This window comes from Bombina bombina, chromosome 1, assembly GCF_027579735.1.
Source record: "Bombina bombina isolate aBomBom1 chromosome 1, aBomBom1.pri, whole genome shotgun sequence".
NCBI classification, from domain to species: Eukaryota; Metazoa; Chordata; class Amphibia; order Anura; family Bombinatoridae; genus Bombina; species Bombina bombina.
This window is the reverse complement of record NC_069499.1, coordinates 362,928,611-362,946,362: the sequence shown is the minus strand read 5'-3', so window position 1 is coordinate 362,946,362 and position 17,752 is coordinate 362,928,611. Positions and strand designations below refer to the sequence as shown.

At 38.0% G+C, this 17,752-nt stretch overlaps 1 protein-coding gene across 2 annotated transcripts in view; it reads left to right on the top strand.

Annotated features, from left to right (window-relative positions):
* The window catches only part of LCT (lactase), a 222,242-nt gene that overhangs the window by 130,430 nt on the left and 74,060 nt on the right, over positions 1-17,752 (top strand). For both annotated transcript variants that reach the window (XM_053698251.1, XM_053698249.1), the window contains exons 8-10: positions 5,355-6,911; positions 7,704-7,972; positions 9,308-9,598. In XM_053698251.1, coding sequence (XP_053554226.1) covers positions 5,355-6,911; positions 7,704-7,972; positions 9,308-9,598 — 2,117 coding nt within the window. The remainder of the gene's footprint in view (positions 1-5,354; positions 6,912-7,703; positions 7,973-9,307; positions 9,599-17,752) is intronic.

Below are 17,752 nucleotides of genomic sequence, written 5' to 3'. Positions count from 1 at the left end.
GTATGCCGACGACACCCAAATCTACTTCTCTGCACCAGACCTATCTCCTTCCTTGCTAACCCGTGTCACTAATTGTCTCTCTCACATCTCTTCCTGGATGTCCTCTCACTACCTCAAGCTAAATCTCTACAAAACTGAGCTCATTATTTTCCCCCCTTCTTCCAAAATCTCCACCCCAATCTCTCTATAACTGTCGACAACTCCATCATTACCCCTACCCCGCATGCCCGATGTCTCTGGGTCACATTTAACTTTCTTTGACTTTCTTTCACTCCTCACATTCAGTCCTTGGCTAAAGCCTGCCGCTTCCACCTCAAAAACATCTCTAAAATTAGACATTTCCTTACACAAGACACAACTAAGGTTTTAATCCACTCTCTCATTCTATCCCGCCTTGATTACTGCAACTCTGTCCTCTCTGGTCTCCCTACCGGCCACCTAGCTCCATTACAATCCATAATGAATGTCTCTGCAAGGCTCATCTTCCTTACACGTCGCTCTTCATCTGCTGCACCTCTCTGTCAATCCCTTCACTGGCTTCCTCTTGCCTCTAGGATTAAACACAAAATTCTCACTCTGACATACAAAGCCCTCAACTGCACTGCTCCCCCCTATATCTTAGACCATGTCTCCAGATACTCTCCCTCCCGTCCCCTTCGCTCTGCTCATGACCTCCTAAAAAGGCATAGTCCTTCAAGAGCAAGGATGGGTTGAGGCTCACCAATCTGCCAACAGATGCATCAGCAATGAATCCAACACTTTGAGAACAACTTTCCTCAAAGACAAATCTGTAGGATTTTGGGCATTTCACCTTCTACGGTGCACAATACAATTAAAATATCCCTCAGACGTCACTGTCTCAAAAACTGTCATGAGTCTGTTATGGATATCCTGACATGGGCTTGGGAATACTATCGTAAACCTTTGTTAGTCAACACTTTCGCCACTGCATCCACAAATGCAAGTTAATGCTTTACTATGCAAACCAGAAGTCATACACCAACACTGTCCATAAGCGCCGCCGACTTCTCTGGGCTCGTTCTCATCTGAGATGGACAGTAGCACAGTGGAATTGTGTTTTGTGGTCTGACGACTCCCGAGTCAACATTTCAAATAGTTTTGGGAAAAAAAACAGCTGTTATGTTCTTCTGGCCAAAGGGGAAAAGAACCATTCAAGCTGTTATCAGCATCAGGTTCAAAATCCAGCATCTGTCATGGTATGGAGGGTTGTCAGTACTCATGGCATTGGTAACTTGCACATCTGTGAGGGCACCATTAATGCAGAAAGATATGTATACATTTTGGAGCAACATATGCAGCCATCCAGACTCGCCTTTTACAGAGACGGCCCTTCATTTTCCAGCAGGATAACGCCAAACCACATTCTGCCCGGATTACAAGCACATGGTTGCGTAATCAGAGAGTGCGGGTGCTAGAATGGGCTGCCTGCAGTCCTGACCTGTTTCCAATTGAAAATGTATGGCGCATTATGAAGCGCAAAATAAGGCAACAAAGTCCCCCATACAGTTGAGCAGCTGAAGACACGCATAATGGGTGAATGGGGCAAACACTTAATACATTTTATTTTTTGGAGTGTGTTGCAGTCATCAGATTTAAAATGAGTGTATATGTTCAAAAATATATTAAATTCACAAAGATAAACATCAAATAATGTGATAATATTGTCTTTTCAATATAGTACAAGGTGAATAGAATTTTCAAATGACTCTTTTTGTTGTTGTTGTTTTTTGCATTTTCCATACTGTCTCAACTTTTTCGAAAATTGAGGTTGTATAGCTTCAGACTTTGTAATCCATTGATTTAAATCTGGATTGTTGGTGAATCCTGAGGACTGAAGATGATTTAAAGGAATATCAGCTACCAGAAATGTTCCCCAATTTCAAATAGCTTCCCTAATTCATCTTCATAGCGTTGGGTGCACATCTTTCCTCAACGTTTTTTGTGCGTCAGTGTTTCTAGCTAATCATTTTTCAAACTATTCAAGTTACTATTCCAGATCTTAGGAAAAATACAGACCAGCTATATTATTCAGGATGGATACAAATCAATTATAAAAAAATAATCTAAAAAATCACAAAATAAAATGCTTTTTGAGGAAAAATCTATCTAAAGATAGTTTCTATTTAAGATACATTATAATCTAAAGATTATTCACTCTGAAAAATAGATTTGTTTTTAATTATATAGCAAGATATTTTTTTGTTAAATTATTCCATTATTCCATTCACAATGTCATGATCTCCCAAAGGTTTCTGTCAGATGATCACATATTATTGGTTTTGTAGTCTGCAGAAATAACATGCCCCCTCTTCACAGCAAAAAAAAGTTATAAAATAAACTTATAGAGTTGAAAAATAGACCTTTAAGGGGCATACTTATAAAAGAAAACTTTTGTAGCAGTTTCTTACAGCTTATCTGTTCCAACAAGAATGTGTACAAGATACTTACGCCTAGATTTAGAGTTTTGTCGGTAAAGACCCGCGGTGCTAACGCTGCTTTTTTTTCCAGCGCACCCTTAAGACAACGCTGGTATTTAGAGTTGTCTGAGTGGTTGCGTTAGGCTCAGAAAAGGGAGCATAGAGCATAATTTAGCTCCACTTCAACCCTCAATACCAGCGTTGCCTACGGTAGCGGTAAGCTGGAAAAACGTGCTCGTGCATGATATCTCCATAGAATACAATCGGGCTGAGCTGGCTGAAAAAAAACCTAACACCTGCAAAAAAGCAGCGTTCAGCTCCTAGGGCAGCCCCATTGTTTCCTATAGGGAAACACTCTCTAAGTCTACACCTAACACCCTAACATGAACCCTGAGTCTAAACACCCCTAACCTTACACTTATTAACCCCTAATCTGCCGCCCCCGCTATCGCTGACACCTGCATTATACTATTAACCCCTAATCTGCCGATCCGGACACCGCCGCCACCTACATTATAGCTATGAACACCTAATCTACTGCCCCTAACATCGCCGACACCTATATTATATTTATTACTCCCTAATCTGCCCCCCCAACGTCGCCGCCACCTACCTACACATATTAACCCCTAATCTGCCGACCGGACCTCGCCGCCACTATAATAAATTTATTAACCCCTAAACCGCCGCACTCCCGCCTCGCAAACACTATAATGAATTGTATTAACCCCTAATCTGCCCTCCCTAACATCGCCGCCACCTACCTACAATTATTAACCCCTAATCTCCCGCCCGCAACGTCGCTGCTACTATAATAAAGTTATTAACCCCTAAACCTAAGTCTAACCCTAACCCTAACACCCCCCTAAATTAAATATAATTTTAATTAAACAAAATAAATTTACTATTATTAAATAAATTATTCCTATTTAAAACTAAATACTTACCTAGAAAATAAACCCTAATATAGCTACATTATAACTAATAGTTACATTGTAGCTATTTTAGTATTTATATTTATTTTACAGGCAACATTGTATTTATTTTAACTAGGTACAATAGCTATTAAATAGTTAATAACTATTTAATAGCTACCTAGTTAAAATAAGTACAAAATTACCTGTAAAATAAATCCTAACCTAAGTTACAAATACACCTAACACTACACTATCATTAAATTAATTAAATAAATTACCTACAATTAGCTAAACTAAAATACAATTAAATAAACTAATCTATAATACAAAAAAACAAACACTAAATTACAGAAAATAAAAAAATATTACAAGAAGTTTAAACTAATTACACCTAATCTAAGCCCCCTAATAAAATAAAAAAGCCCCCCAAAATAATAAAATACCCTACCCTATTCTAAATTACAAAAGTAATCAGCTCTTTTACCAGCCCTTTAAAGGGCTTTTTGCGGGGCATTGCCCCAAAGTAATCAGCTCTTTTACCTGTAAAAAAAAATACAACCCCCCCCTCAACATTAAAACCCACCACCCACATACCCCTACTATAACCCACCCAAACCCCCCTTAAAAAAAAACTAACGCTAACCCCCTGAAAATCTCCCTACCTTGAGTCGTCTTCACCCAACCGGGCCGAAATCTTCATCCAAGGTGCGCAGAGGAGGTGCTTCATCCGGTAGAAGTCTTCATCCAGGCGGCGTCTTCAATCTTCATCCATCCGGAGCGGAGCGGAGCCATCTTCCAAGGAGCCGACGCGGAGCCATCCTCTTCATCCGGAGTCTTCTAACACAATCACGGTACCTTTAAGTGACGTCATCCAAGATGGCGTCCCTTCAATTCATATTGGCTGATAGGATTCTATCAGCCAATTGGAATTAAGGTAGGAAAAATCTGATTGGCTGATTCAATCAGCCAATCAGATTGAAGTTCAATCCGATTGGCTGATCCAATCAGCCAATCGTATTGAGCTCGCATTCTATTGGCTGATTGGAACAGCCAATAGAATGCGAGCTCAATACGATTGGCTGGTTGGGTCTATTGCAGGTGGGGTCTATTCTCTAGCGCCTTGTGTGTTTGTATATTGAGTGTTGCCTTTATGTTGGACCCACTTAAAAAAAATGTTAAAAAAGTTGCTCCATAGTTTTGCACATTCATAAAAGCAACCTGATAAGTCACCTAGCCACTAAAGATATTCTTTGCATTACGTGCTGAAGAGTTGATGTATTATTTGTGATTTTTAGTTAAAGGGACAGTCTAGTCCAAAATAAACTTTCATGATTCAGATAGGGCAACTTTCCAATTTACTTTTATCACCCATTTTGCTTTGTTCTCTTGGTATTCTTAGTTGAAAGTCAATCCTAGGTAGGCTCATATGCTAATTTCTAAGATCTTGAAGGCCGCCTCTTATCTGAATGAATTTTGATAGTTTTTCACCACTAGAAGGCATTAGTTCATGTGTGTCATATTGATAACATTTAGCTCACGTATGTGGAGTTACCTAGGAGTGAGCACTGAGGGGCTAAAATGCAAGTCTGACAAAAGAGCTGAAATAAGGGGGCAGTCTCAGAGGCATAGATACAAGGTAATCACAGAGGTAAAAAGTGTATTAATATAACTGTGTTGGTTATGCAAAACTGGGGAATGGGTAATAAAGGGATTATCTATCTTTTTAAACCACAAACATTCTGGTGTTTACTGTCCCTTTAAGCATTAATTATTTATGTAACGAAAAATGAGTGCTCTAAAAATGATAGACTTAATATTTATTTAAGTTGTTTTTATTTCTTATTTCTATTTGAACAATAAATGTACTTATTTTGAAAGCAACAAAATAAATAAATACTTGTATGTTTGTCCAATAAAATGTAATTGTGCATACTCCTTTCCTTTTCTATGGATATTACTGATTTAGTATTAATATTATTCAAAATTACCATTTTTACAGCAATCAAGAATGACAATGTGTCTGTACATTCATACATGGTACGTTCCCTTCTGGATGGTTTTGAAGGTAAACATGGTTACGGACAGAGGTTCGGTTTACACTATGTAGATTTTGAAGATGGAAACAGACCACGAATTCCCAAAAAATCAGCATATACATATTCCAATATAGTTGAAAACAATGGCTTCTCAAAGACAAAGTCAGAGCATGTTTTACCTTCAAGAGTCAAATGGCCTAATGCCAAAAAGCTAACTCCCCTGCCAGCATCTGAGGTTCCTTCTAAAGCAAAGATTGTATGGGAAAAATTTTCTGGACAAACTGCTTTTGAAAGAGATATGTATTTACGTGACTCATTTCCAGAAGATTTTAAATGGGGGGTTTCAACCTCTGCATATCAAATTGAGGGAGGATGGGATGCTGATGGTAAAGGGCCTAGCACATGGGACACATTTACACATGTTCCTGGGAACATTAATAACGATGACAATGGAGATATTGCTTGTGACAGTTATCATCAATTGGATGCTGATCTGTACATGCTAAGGGCCTTAGGAGTGTCAAGCTACAGGTTCTCCTTGTCTTGGTCTCGCATTTTTCCAACTGGAAATGGCACAGTCAATGACAAAGGTGTTGAGTATTACAACAGACTTATTGATGGTTTAATGTCAAATAACATATCTCCAATGGTGACACTCTACCACTTTGACTTACCTCAAAAACTCCAGGATATGGGAGGGTGGGAGAATGATGCAGTACTTGATGCATTTCATAACTATGCAGAGTTCTGTTTCCAGACATTTGGGGACAGGGTTAAGTTTTGGATGACCTTTAACCAGCCTCACAGTATAGTAACAGCTGGATATGGTCTGGGTTTGTTTCCACCAAGCGTTAAAGATGACCCAGGCTCTGCTCCTTATAGAGTTGCTCACCGCCTACTGAAAGTCCATGCAAGGATTTATCATACATATGATGAGAAATATCGAAAGACCCAAAGTGGGGTTATCTCTCTGAGCCTCAACACAGAATGGGTAGAACCCAAAAATCATAATGAACCAAGAGATGTGGAAGCTGCTGACCGTTACCTGCAGTCAACACTAGGGTGGTTTGCACACCCAATCTTTAAAACTGGTGATTACCCTGATGTCATGAAATGGCAAATTGCAAATAAGAGTGACTTTCAAAAGCTATCATTATCGAGACTGCCCAGTTTTACAAAAGAGGAGAGAGACTTAATTCAAGGAACTGCTGATGTTTTTTGTATAAACATTTACACCACAAAAATTGTGCAACACAAAACAATAAAAATAAATCCAGCCTCTTTTAATGCAGATTTAGATATTGTGGAGGAGATTAACACAAATTGGCCATCAACGGCTGTTAAAGAACATCGAGCTGTGGCATGGGGGCTAAGAAGACTACTTAATTGGGTGAAAGAGGAGTATGGAGACATTCCTATTTATATAACAGAGAATGGAGTTGCCACAGACAATTCAAATGATTTTGATGACACAAACCGCATATTTTTCTATAAAACCTACATTGATGAAGCCTTGAAAGGTAAGAAGACATACAATGTAAGCAGCATAAAAAAAAACATAATCAATTAAAAGTGTTAAATGTGTTTTTAATGATACATTATGACGGAGTTTGAATCAGCACCTTTGTTTCGCCCCATGTTAACCTCAGTTGGTGAGGGTACACTGCTTACTACAAACACCTTACATGTAATGAGATAGCTGGGTGATAATTCCCCATTATCAGAGCAACACTCAACAAAAGACATTTCAAAATATTCAAAATCTTGGCTTCGGGAAGGAACCAGCAGACTCTTCCACTAGAATTAATTTACCTCTTCTAAGTCCCCAAGGACATGTTTTTGAAAACACTATTAAATGAGTCTAAACCTACTGGGCAAAATTGATCAATTTATCTGTTAATAATTAGCACTCCTACAAAGCCCACCTGTTAATCTATCCATTACTGGTCTTGTGCCAGCAAGCTGTTTCATATTCTAAAGTTAACTACTTATGTGTCATGCTAAGAGCTTGTTAACTCTAGAATATTAATTCTAATAGTAAATATTACCCAGAATTTGTACAATGATATCATATTTTTATTTCATTCTAAAGTGTGGTGAACACATTTTACAAATAATTTTATTTGAAATAGATATATATTATATATTAAAATCTACATATAAACACATACCAACACATTTAGATTCTCAAGGATTGGTAGAAGGAGTGGTGTACGAATGTGTGGTGCCAAATTAAAAATTACTTGAGGTCCATATTATGGTCCTTGGGGTCATAGGCTATACTAGTATTTCTAACATTTTCTTTTGTTCAGCTTCCAGGATAGATGGAGTGAATCTTAAAGGATACACTGCCTGGTCTCTAATGGATACCTTTGAATGGAACTCTGGATATAGTGTGAGGTTTGGCTTGCATCATGTGGACTTCCTAAATCCCAGCAGACCAAGAACACCGAAACGCTCTGCAATTTATTATGCATCAGTTATTCATAACAACGGAATACCAATGGAGAAAGAGGAAGAGTTCTTATATGGAGAGTTCCACAAAGGCTTTGCTTGGAGTGTTGCATCTGCAGCTTATCAGGTTAAATGCCAGGGTCAGGGACAAGGAGAATTGTTTATTCCATATGTAGCTTAACAGACGTTTCATCCAGAAGATAAATTAGAATTAACCTGAGAAAATATTTAACTTAAAATTTCTTCATAGGTTGTATAACCTCATTCACTTATGAAACAGATTATAACACTTTTGTGTTTTCTGTAGTGCATAGTTAAATATTGTTTTATTATTTTGTTTATTGCTATTATTTGTATTTATTTGTTTTGTTATATTAGTGAAAAGTAACTTTTACTTGATCTTAATCAGGATATTTATTACAGTTACTAGGCCTGTGGCTAGGGCAGCAGGATTTAGGGGGGCATCATATTTTTAACGGTTAATATCTATGGCACTTCCCACTCAAATCATTGCTAAATGTTTTATTTATTAATTTACTACAAATCAATGATCCCTGAGTGTAAGAAATAAAGAAGGCAAATATAAGCTAACATTGGAGGGCATGGTGAGTTTGGGGAGGCAGCAGTTTTCCCAGTGCCAAGGGCAGCCAAAAACTAAATAAACCACTACTTTAAAGGGACATTAAATGGAAAAAAAAAACCCAATTTTTTCATAATTCAGAGATAACATACAATCTTAAACAACTTTACAATTAAAGGAATAGTCTAGTCAAAATTAAACTTGCATGATTCAAATAGAGCATGTAATTTCAAGACACTTTTAAATTCATTTATACTTTCAAATTTGCTTTGTTCTTTTAGTATCCCTTGTTGAAAAATAATGCTCACATATCCTACAGCTAGCTGTTCCTTAAGCAAATGATACCAAGATGATGAAGCAAATTTGATAATAGAAGTAAATTGGAAAGCTGTTCAAAATTGTATGTTCTATCTGAATCATAAAAGAAAATTTGGGGGTGTCCTATCCCTTTAACTTCTGTTGTCAATTTTGCTTCATTTTCTTGGTATTCTTTGTTTAAGGATCAGCAATGCACTACTGGGAGATAGCTGAGAACATCAGGTGAGCCAATAACAAGAGGCTTATATGTGCATCCACCAATGAGTAGCTAGCTCCCAGCTCCTGAGTGTTGCTAGTTATGCTTTTTGAGAAAGAATACATAAACAACTAATCAAATTAGATAATAGAAGTAAATTGGAAGGTTGTTTAAATTTGTATGCTTTGTCTGAATCATGAAGGAAAAATGGGGGTTCCATGTCCCTTTAAGATATAGAAATAATTCTTTAACACAAAGTATGTAGACCACATGGATTAAAGTAAACACATTTATAGATCAGTTTATCTGGAAAAGGAGTGACTATACCATAAAAATGAATTAAATGTTTCTATTTCTCCTAATGACAGATTGAGGGTGCCTGGAGGACAGATGGAAAAGGACTGAGCATCTGGGATCAGTATTCACACTCCCCATTAAGAATTGCCAATGATGAAAATGGAGATGTTGCCTGTGACAGCTACAACAGACTAGAGCACGATGTGGCACTGCTTAAGGACCTCAAGGTGACACACTACCGATTTTCTATCTCTTGGCCAAGGGTTCTCCCTGATGGAACTGTTAAAACTGTCAATGAGATTGGGCTGAATTACTACATCCGATTGGTTGATGCCCTCTTAGCTGCCAGTATAACTCCCCAGGTAATTATTTCTCTAAGATCAATTACTTTATATAACTACTTTATGTAAATCCAATGTAAACTTTATGGTATTCATGCAAAATGCTATGCTTGTAACATTAATACTGACACAAAACGTTCTACCATACTCATGAATTTGCTCTATGGCTTAGATTACAAGGGTGCACTATCAATCTGGTATTACAAGTCAATGGTAAAACAGAATTACCAAAGAATGTGTGGTGCAGACGGAATCTTTTTAGCACAAAAAAAATCCCTCAAATTACAAATTGTAAGTTATTTGTTGCACCTGAGGTGTGTGTCTGTGTACATTTGTATGTTATTATCAGTAATTTGTAGAGCGCCAGCAGATTCCAGTTATAGGAGACAAAGGGATAGAGGGCCCTGCCAAGAGTTTCACTATTGTAAATTATCTCTCATGAAGGTGATCTACAAAGCAGATAGGCTTGAAGACTTACATGCTAAGGGGGTTTAGGGGATAGCTAAAAGGAGAAGAGCTAAGATAGGAAATGTTAGTGTATATTATAAGCATCCCTGAACAGTAGAGTCTTTAAAGAGTGCTTAAATGTTTGAAAACTAGGGGAGGGTCATGTAGGGCAAAGCAGAGAGTCCCACAAAAGAGGGGCTAGTCTGGAGAAGTCTTGTAGACAGGAATGTGAGGAAGTAACAAGAGAGGAGGAGGAGAGAAAAAGGTCATGAGCAGAGCAAAGGGGACGAGAGAGAAAGCATCTGGAGAGGTTGGAGCTTTAGGGTGGAGCAGTTTTATTAAGAGCTTTAAAAGTTAGAGTCAAGGCTTTATGTTTTATTCTGGAGGTTAGAGGAAGCCAGTGAAGGGATTGGCAGAGAGGTACAGCAGATGAGGAGCAACGTATAAGGAAGATTAGCCTGGCAGAGGCATTTATTATGGATTGTAAGGGAGATATACTGCAGCTAGGGAGGCCGGAGAGGATTGAGTTGCAATAGTGAAGGCGGGAAATGATGAGAGAGTGGATTAAAGTCTTAGTTGTGTTTTGTGTGAGGAGGTGACACATTTTGGAGAGGTTTTTGAGGTGGAGGCGGCAATAATTCGCCAAAGACTGGATGTGGGAAGTGAAAGGGAGATCTGACTCAAGCATGGCCCCAAGTCATTGGGCATGCGGGGTTGGGGTAATGATGGTTGTTATCAACAATTAGAGAAAGTTGGGGGGGTAGGGATTTTGGAAGAAGGAGGAAAAATAATGAGCTCAGTTTTGGAGAGGTTTAGCTTAAGGTAGTGAGAGGAAATCCAGGATGAAATATTAGAAAGACAGTTAGTGAATGTGATACAAGTTAGTAAGGAAGGGGATAGCTCTTGTGCAGAGATGTATAGTTGGGTATCATCAGCATTCAAATGGTATTAAAATCCAAGGGACTGTATTAAGGAACCTAAGGGAACGAAAGACAGAGCCTTGTTTTATCCCAAAAGAAAGTGGTAAAGAGTCAGAGGATGTGCCAGAGAATGTAACACTAAAGGTCTGGTTAGACTGGTAAGAGGAGAGCCACGAGAGAGCTGTGTCACAGATGCCGAAAGATTGGAGGCTTTGGAGCAAGAGAGTGTGGTCAACAGTGTCAAAGGCTGCAAACAGTGGCCTTTTGATTTTGCTTTAATTAGGTCATTAGTAACTTTAATGATTTCAGTTTCTGTGGAGTCTTGTGGGCGAAATCCAGATTGCAATGGATCAAGGAGGGAGTTTAATGTGAGGAAATATGATAAACATGTATATACAAGCAAGGGGACAGCTAGTGAGGTGAGAGGAGGATATGAGGACAGAAACTTCTTCCTCAGTAGCGGGAGCAAAAAAAGCTGAGTCTGTTGCTTTTCGGGCTTTGGACATTGGTGATCAATTGAGGGGGTTGGAGGCTGGTAGTGTGTTGAGAGATGATTTAGTTTCTGATGGAATCTATTTTGCTGGCGAGGTGGTTGGCAAAATCTTGAGCTGAGAGAGAAGTGGAAATGGGAGGTGGGGTGTGCGGAGAAGGGTGTTAAAAGTTGAGAACAGACGTTTTAGGTTTGAAGAAAGAGTAGAGATAAGAGTAGAGAAGTAGTCCTGCTTGGAGAGGTTAAGGGCAGAATAGTTGGAGTTTAAGATAAACTTGTATTGAAGGACGTCAGCTGAACAACAGGATTTTCTCCAATGTCGCTCAGTGCAGGAACATCTACGTAGGTAGCGTGTCAGAGGAGTATGCCAGGGCTGAGGATAAATACGTGACTTTTTAGCTATGGTAGGAGGTGCTAAATTGTCAAGGACCAATATAAGAGTGGAATTATAGTGACAGATAGATTGGTCTGGGCAGTAAAAGGAGGAGATAGAAGAGAGCAGAGGTTTGAGAGAGTTTGAAAGATGTTGCAGATCAAGTGACTTAATGCTCCTGTGGAATTTGGAGTGAGGATTAGAAGGAAGGAGGGCAGTAGGAAGTGTTGTGATATTACAAATAAGAACATGATGGTCAGAAAGAGGAAATGGGGAATTCGAGAAGTTAGAGAGAGTGCAGCGATAGCTGAAAATCAGATCAAGGGAGCATCCATCTTTGTGAGTGGGAGAGTCAGACAATAGTGACAGACCATAAGAGGAAGTGAGCTTTTTGCAGCAGGAACAGCAGGATAGTTGACAGGGAGGTTGAAATCCCAAAGAATGAGGGCAGGGATGTCTGAGGAGAGGAAATAAGGTAGCCAGGATGCAAAATAATCAAGAAATTGAGTCTAGGAGCCAGGGAGGCGATATATAATTGCAACACGTAGAGAATTATGTGGGTTTCGAAGGAAGAAAATGTGAGGGAAGAGATGGCTTGTACTTGGTGAAAAGTTTAACAAGAGGAAAGTAAAATACCAACACCACCTTCTTGCCTGTTTCCAGACCTCGGGGTGTGGCTGAAGTGTAAACCCCCATGTGATAGTGCAGCAGGGGAAGCTGTGTCTGATGAAGAGAGCCAGGTTTCTGTGATAGCCAGAAGGTAGAGGGAGTGGGAGATGAAGAGGTCATGGATAGAAGTGAGCTGCACACAGAGCGAGAGTTCCAGAGTGCACAAGTGAAAGGGGTGTTTGTTTTAGTTACGAGAGGAATGTTAGCATATATATATATATATATATGTGTATATATGTGCATGTATCGTGCACATACATACGTACACATACATACACATATATACACATATAAATAGTGAAAGAGAGCATTAAAATAACAATAGCATTTTCTTATGAGTGAAAAACAATGCTATTTCAAGTATTTCTTAAAGGGACATTAAACACTGAGATAGTAATATAAAATGATAAATTGTATATAATAAAACAACTCTGCAATATACTTTCATTATTTATTTTGTCCTCTTTGCCTGTAATTCCATTCTGAAATTGTGAGCTTTTCAGTTCCTGTTAGAAATGGAAGTGCAGAACACTGTTAAATCCAGCACAACCATTGGCTGCACACTCTAGTGACCTATTTATAACTGACCCTAATTGGCCACAGCAGAGAAGGTAACACAAGTTACAACATGGCAGCTCCCAGTGTTTTATAGACATTAAAACTTTACACTTATTTTGTCACTTTTTAAACAACTAATGAAACTTTAAAAAATACATCTACATGTTACTCATGGACTAATCTTTTCTTTGAATGTATCATTCTATCTAGCATGTATTTAGTGTTTAATGTCCCTTTAATGCAACTTCGGCTTTAGCGCTCTTGGCTTAGCAGACGTTCGGGTTATCCAGGGCCAGATTGGGAATAAAAAGGAGCCCTGGAAAATGGAAGACCAGCCCTATATTTTGTTGAGTACTTCAGCTATATGTTTAATGCTGCATAGGGGTTGAAGGTCATTAGTACTAAAATTACAAGCGCCAATTAATTACAGCATGACATTTTTGCACTATAATAACCCTTTGCATAATATGGTGTACACACACAGTACAGTGTGAATCACTAAATAAATTATTGCAGGGAGAGTACAAAATTCAAGCCCATAGTCCTCAATCTGGGTCTGTATCCAGGTAAGCCAGTTCGGTACAATGCCCCTTTCTGCCTAGTTTAAAGGGATACTCAAAATTAAACTTTCATGATTCAAATAGAGCATGCAGTTTTAAACAACGTTCAAATTTACTTCCATTAACAAAAGGTGCACAGTATTTTTATATTTAAACTTTTTGAGTCACCAGCTACTACTGAGCATGCGCAAAAATTCACAAAATATACATATATGCATTTGTGATTGGCTGATGGTTGTCACATGATACAGGAGGAGTGGAAATAAACATAACTGACATTTGTCAAAAAAAAACCTCTAAAGCTCATTTGAAGTTTAGACTGAGTACTATTGCATTGTCTTGTTATCATGCATTTGTTGATTATGTGAATCTACTGTATTTAATGGTCCTTTAAGTACCACTAGACACAAATGGTAAACTACATGATTTTGAACCTTCGTATCTGAGAATAATTTTGCAATGAAAATGGCAACTTTATTTTGTTAAATGAGTATATTGTTTTATGTTTATTCGTTTTACTGATTTCCCTATCCCCCCAGAACAAAAGAAACCTTGCTAACCAATCACAAACTAATATTCAAATATAGCACAAACTTTCGGATAGATTTAGAGTTTTGTCGGTAAAAACCCGCGTAGCTAACGCTGCTTTTTTTCCCAGCGCACCCTTAAGACAACGCTGGTATTTAGAGTTGTCTGAGTGGCTGCGTTAGGCTCAGAAAAGGGAGCGTTGAGCAGAATTTAGCTCCACTCCAACCCTCAATACCAGCGTTGCCTATGGTAGCGGTAAGCTGGCAAAACGTGCTCGTGCACAATATCCCCATAGGAAACAATGGGGCAGTTTGGGCTGAAAAAAAACTCAACACCTGCAAAAAAAGCAGCGTTCAGCTCCTAACGCAGCCCCATTGTTTCCTATGTGGAAACACTCTCTAAGTCTACACCTAACACCCTAACATGAACCCCGAGTCTAAACACCCCTAATCTTACACTTATTAACCCCTAATCTGCTGCCCCCGCTATCGCTGACACCTGCATTTTATTATTAACCCCTAATCTGCCGACCAGACACCGCTGCCACCTACATTATCCCTATGAACCCCTAATCTGCTGTCCCTAACATCGCCGAACCCTACATTATATTTATTAACCCCTAATCTGCCCCCCCAACGTCGCCGCAACCTAACTACAAGTATTAACCCCTAATCTGCCGACCGGACCTCGCCGCCACTATAATAAATTTATTAACCCCTAAACCACCGCACTCCCACCTCGCAAACACTATAATAAATATTATTAACCCCTAATCTGCCCTCCCTAACATCGCCGCCACCTACCTACAATTATTAACCCCTAATCTCCCGCCTGCAACATTGCCGCTACTATAATAAATGTATTAACCCCTAAACCTAAGTCTAACCCTAACCCTAACACCCCCCTAACATAAATATAATTTAAATTAAACGAAATAATATTCCTATTATTAAATAAATTAATCCTATTTAAAACTAAATACTTACCTAGAAAATAAACCCTAATATAGCTATAATATAAATAATAATTACATTGTATCTATTTTAGGATTTATATTTATTTTATAGGCAACTTTGTATTTATTTTAACTAGGTACAATAGCTATTAAATAGTTATTAACTATTTAATAGCTACCTAGTTAAAATAATTACAAAATTACATGTAAAATAAATCCTAACCTAAATTACAATTAAACCTAACACTACACTATCATTAAATTAATTAAATAAATTACCTACAATTAGCTAAACTAAAATACAATTAAATAAACTAATCTATAATACAAAAAACCCCCACTAAATTACAAAAAATAAAAAAATATTACAAGAATTTTAATCTAATTACACCTAATCTAAGCCCCCTAATAAAATAAAAAAGCCCCCAAAATAAAAAAATTTCCTACCCTATTCTAAATTATAAAAGTAATCAGCTCTATTACCAGCCCTTAAAAGGGCTTTTTGCGGGGCATTGCCCCAAAGTAATCAGCTCTTTTATCTGTAAAAGAAAATACAATACCCCCTCCCAACATTACAACCCACCACTCACATACCCCTATTCTAACCCACCCAAACCCCCCTTAAAAAAACCTATCACTAACCCCCTGAAGATCTCCCTACCTTGAGTCGTCTTCACTCAGCCAAGCCGAAGTCTTCATCCAATCCGGGTGATGTGGTCCTCCATCCGGTAGAAGTCTTGATCCAAGCGGCAAAGAAGAGGTCCTCCATCCGGGCGATGTCTTCTTCCAAGCGGCATCTTCTATCTTCTGTCTTCCGGATCCATCTTCATCCCGCCGACGCGGAACATCCTCCTTCCCCGACGGACTAACGACGAATGAAGGTTCCTTTAAGGGACGTCATCCAAATGGCGTCCCTCGAATTCCGATTGGCTAATAGGATTCTATCAGCCAATCGGAATTAAGGTAGGAAAAATCTGATTCAAGGATTGAGCTTGCATTCTATTGGCTGATCGGAACAGCCAATAGAATGCGAGCTCAATCTGATTGGCTGATTGGATCAGCCAATCGGATTGAACTTCAATCCGATACCAGCGCTGCATGTAAGTGAGCGGTGAGGGAAAACTGCTTGTTAGCACCGCACAGCCTCTAACGCAAAACTCGTAATCTAGGCCATTGAGTCTAATATCTCTAATTGACTATTAAATGTCATATCTGTATTTTCTAATAAATTGCCAAATGGGATAAACATCAGTATATTTCCTAGTCAAGTTGCTTGTATGTATCAAATTTTATATGATTGTTGTGAAAAAGGGGGTTTTAAATCTTTGAGAATGTTTCAAAAAGATGATTACAAAAATGCTTGAAAGAAAGAAAGGAAAAATGCCTTTTTACCATTATTATTATTATTATTATTATTATTATTATTAACTTATGCTCAGTAGAAATGGTCAGATTAATACTTTTACCTTTATCCAAACTGCTTGAGACTGGGAAAGGTTTGTATTTTGGACAAGTTTGTATTTTGGATTATTTGCATCTGTAAAATGGGGCAGTTTGGAGAGGGGATGGAACCAAGTGTAAAATGTTCTTGTAATAATAAAAGTTATACCCGCAACATAGAAGCAGTTTTATATCATTTTTAATACTTTGTATACATAGTCCCATTAGAAAGACAGTGCAGTACTGTAATCAGAAAGGGAATAGTTGTTCTTTTAAATTAATATAGACTGTTATTTGCATTTTAGAACACAAAAAAACAAACCATAGACACAGGCAGAGAAGATTGTGCCTTACAGGCGGGGTATAAAAGTAATTTTTGATCATTTCATATTTAAAAAAAATATTAACTAAAATTAATTCAAAAGTTTAGATTTTAGAATATGTTTGAATTTTGGAATTCTGGATTTGGGGATTTGTACCTGTATTACATTTCTCAGATATTTAAAGGGACATGAAACCCACATATTTGGAAAGTTGTTTAAAATTGTATGTTTTACCTAAATTGTGAAAGAACATTTTTGGGTTTCAAGTCCATTTAATCAAAGGCTTATTACAATTTTTTGCTGGCCTAGGCCGCAATTGTATAGATACAATTGGAAACACCTTTCAGATGCACTTGCAACAATGGAAATAAAATATCATATCAAGCACCAGCAGTAAAGCTTGTTTAAAGTGATGGTAAACTTTACATGTTTTAAAATCAGGTCCGGAATGTATGAAATATTTTACAGAGAACTTTAATTGATCAATTCTAATAAAGATGTTCTGTAACTTACTTTTTAATATAGCAGTGCCATTCTAATCCCCTGTGCTCTGGCCACCCACTTTAAAACTTTTTTGGTGAGCTAACTGTTTGAACTGTTCTCCAATCAGCACTCTAGAGCATCAATTGAATTACAGTTCAAACCGTTTGCTTACCAAAAAAAATTTAGTTTTGAAGTGGACGGCCGGATTGCAGGGAAATAGAATGGCACGTCTAGATTAAAAAGTAAATTACAGCACATATTCATTAGAAGTGATCAATTGAAGACCATAAAAAATATTGCTGAGGTTCCGGATATATCTTTTCCTTCTTAATACAGGGAGAGTCCACAGCTGCATTCATTACTTTTGGGAAATACAGAACCTGGCCACCAGGAGGAGACAGATACCCTAGCCAAAGTACCTCCCCCACT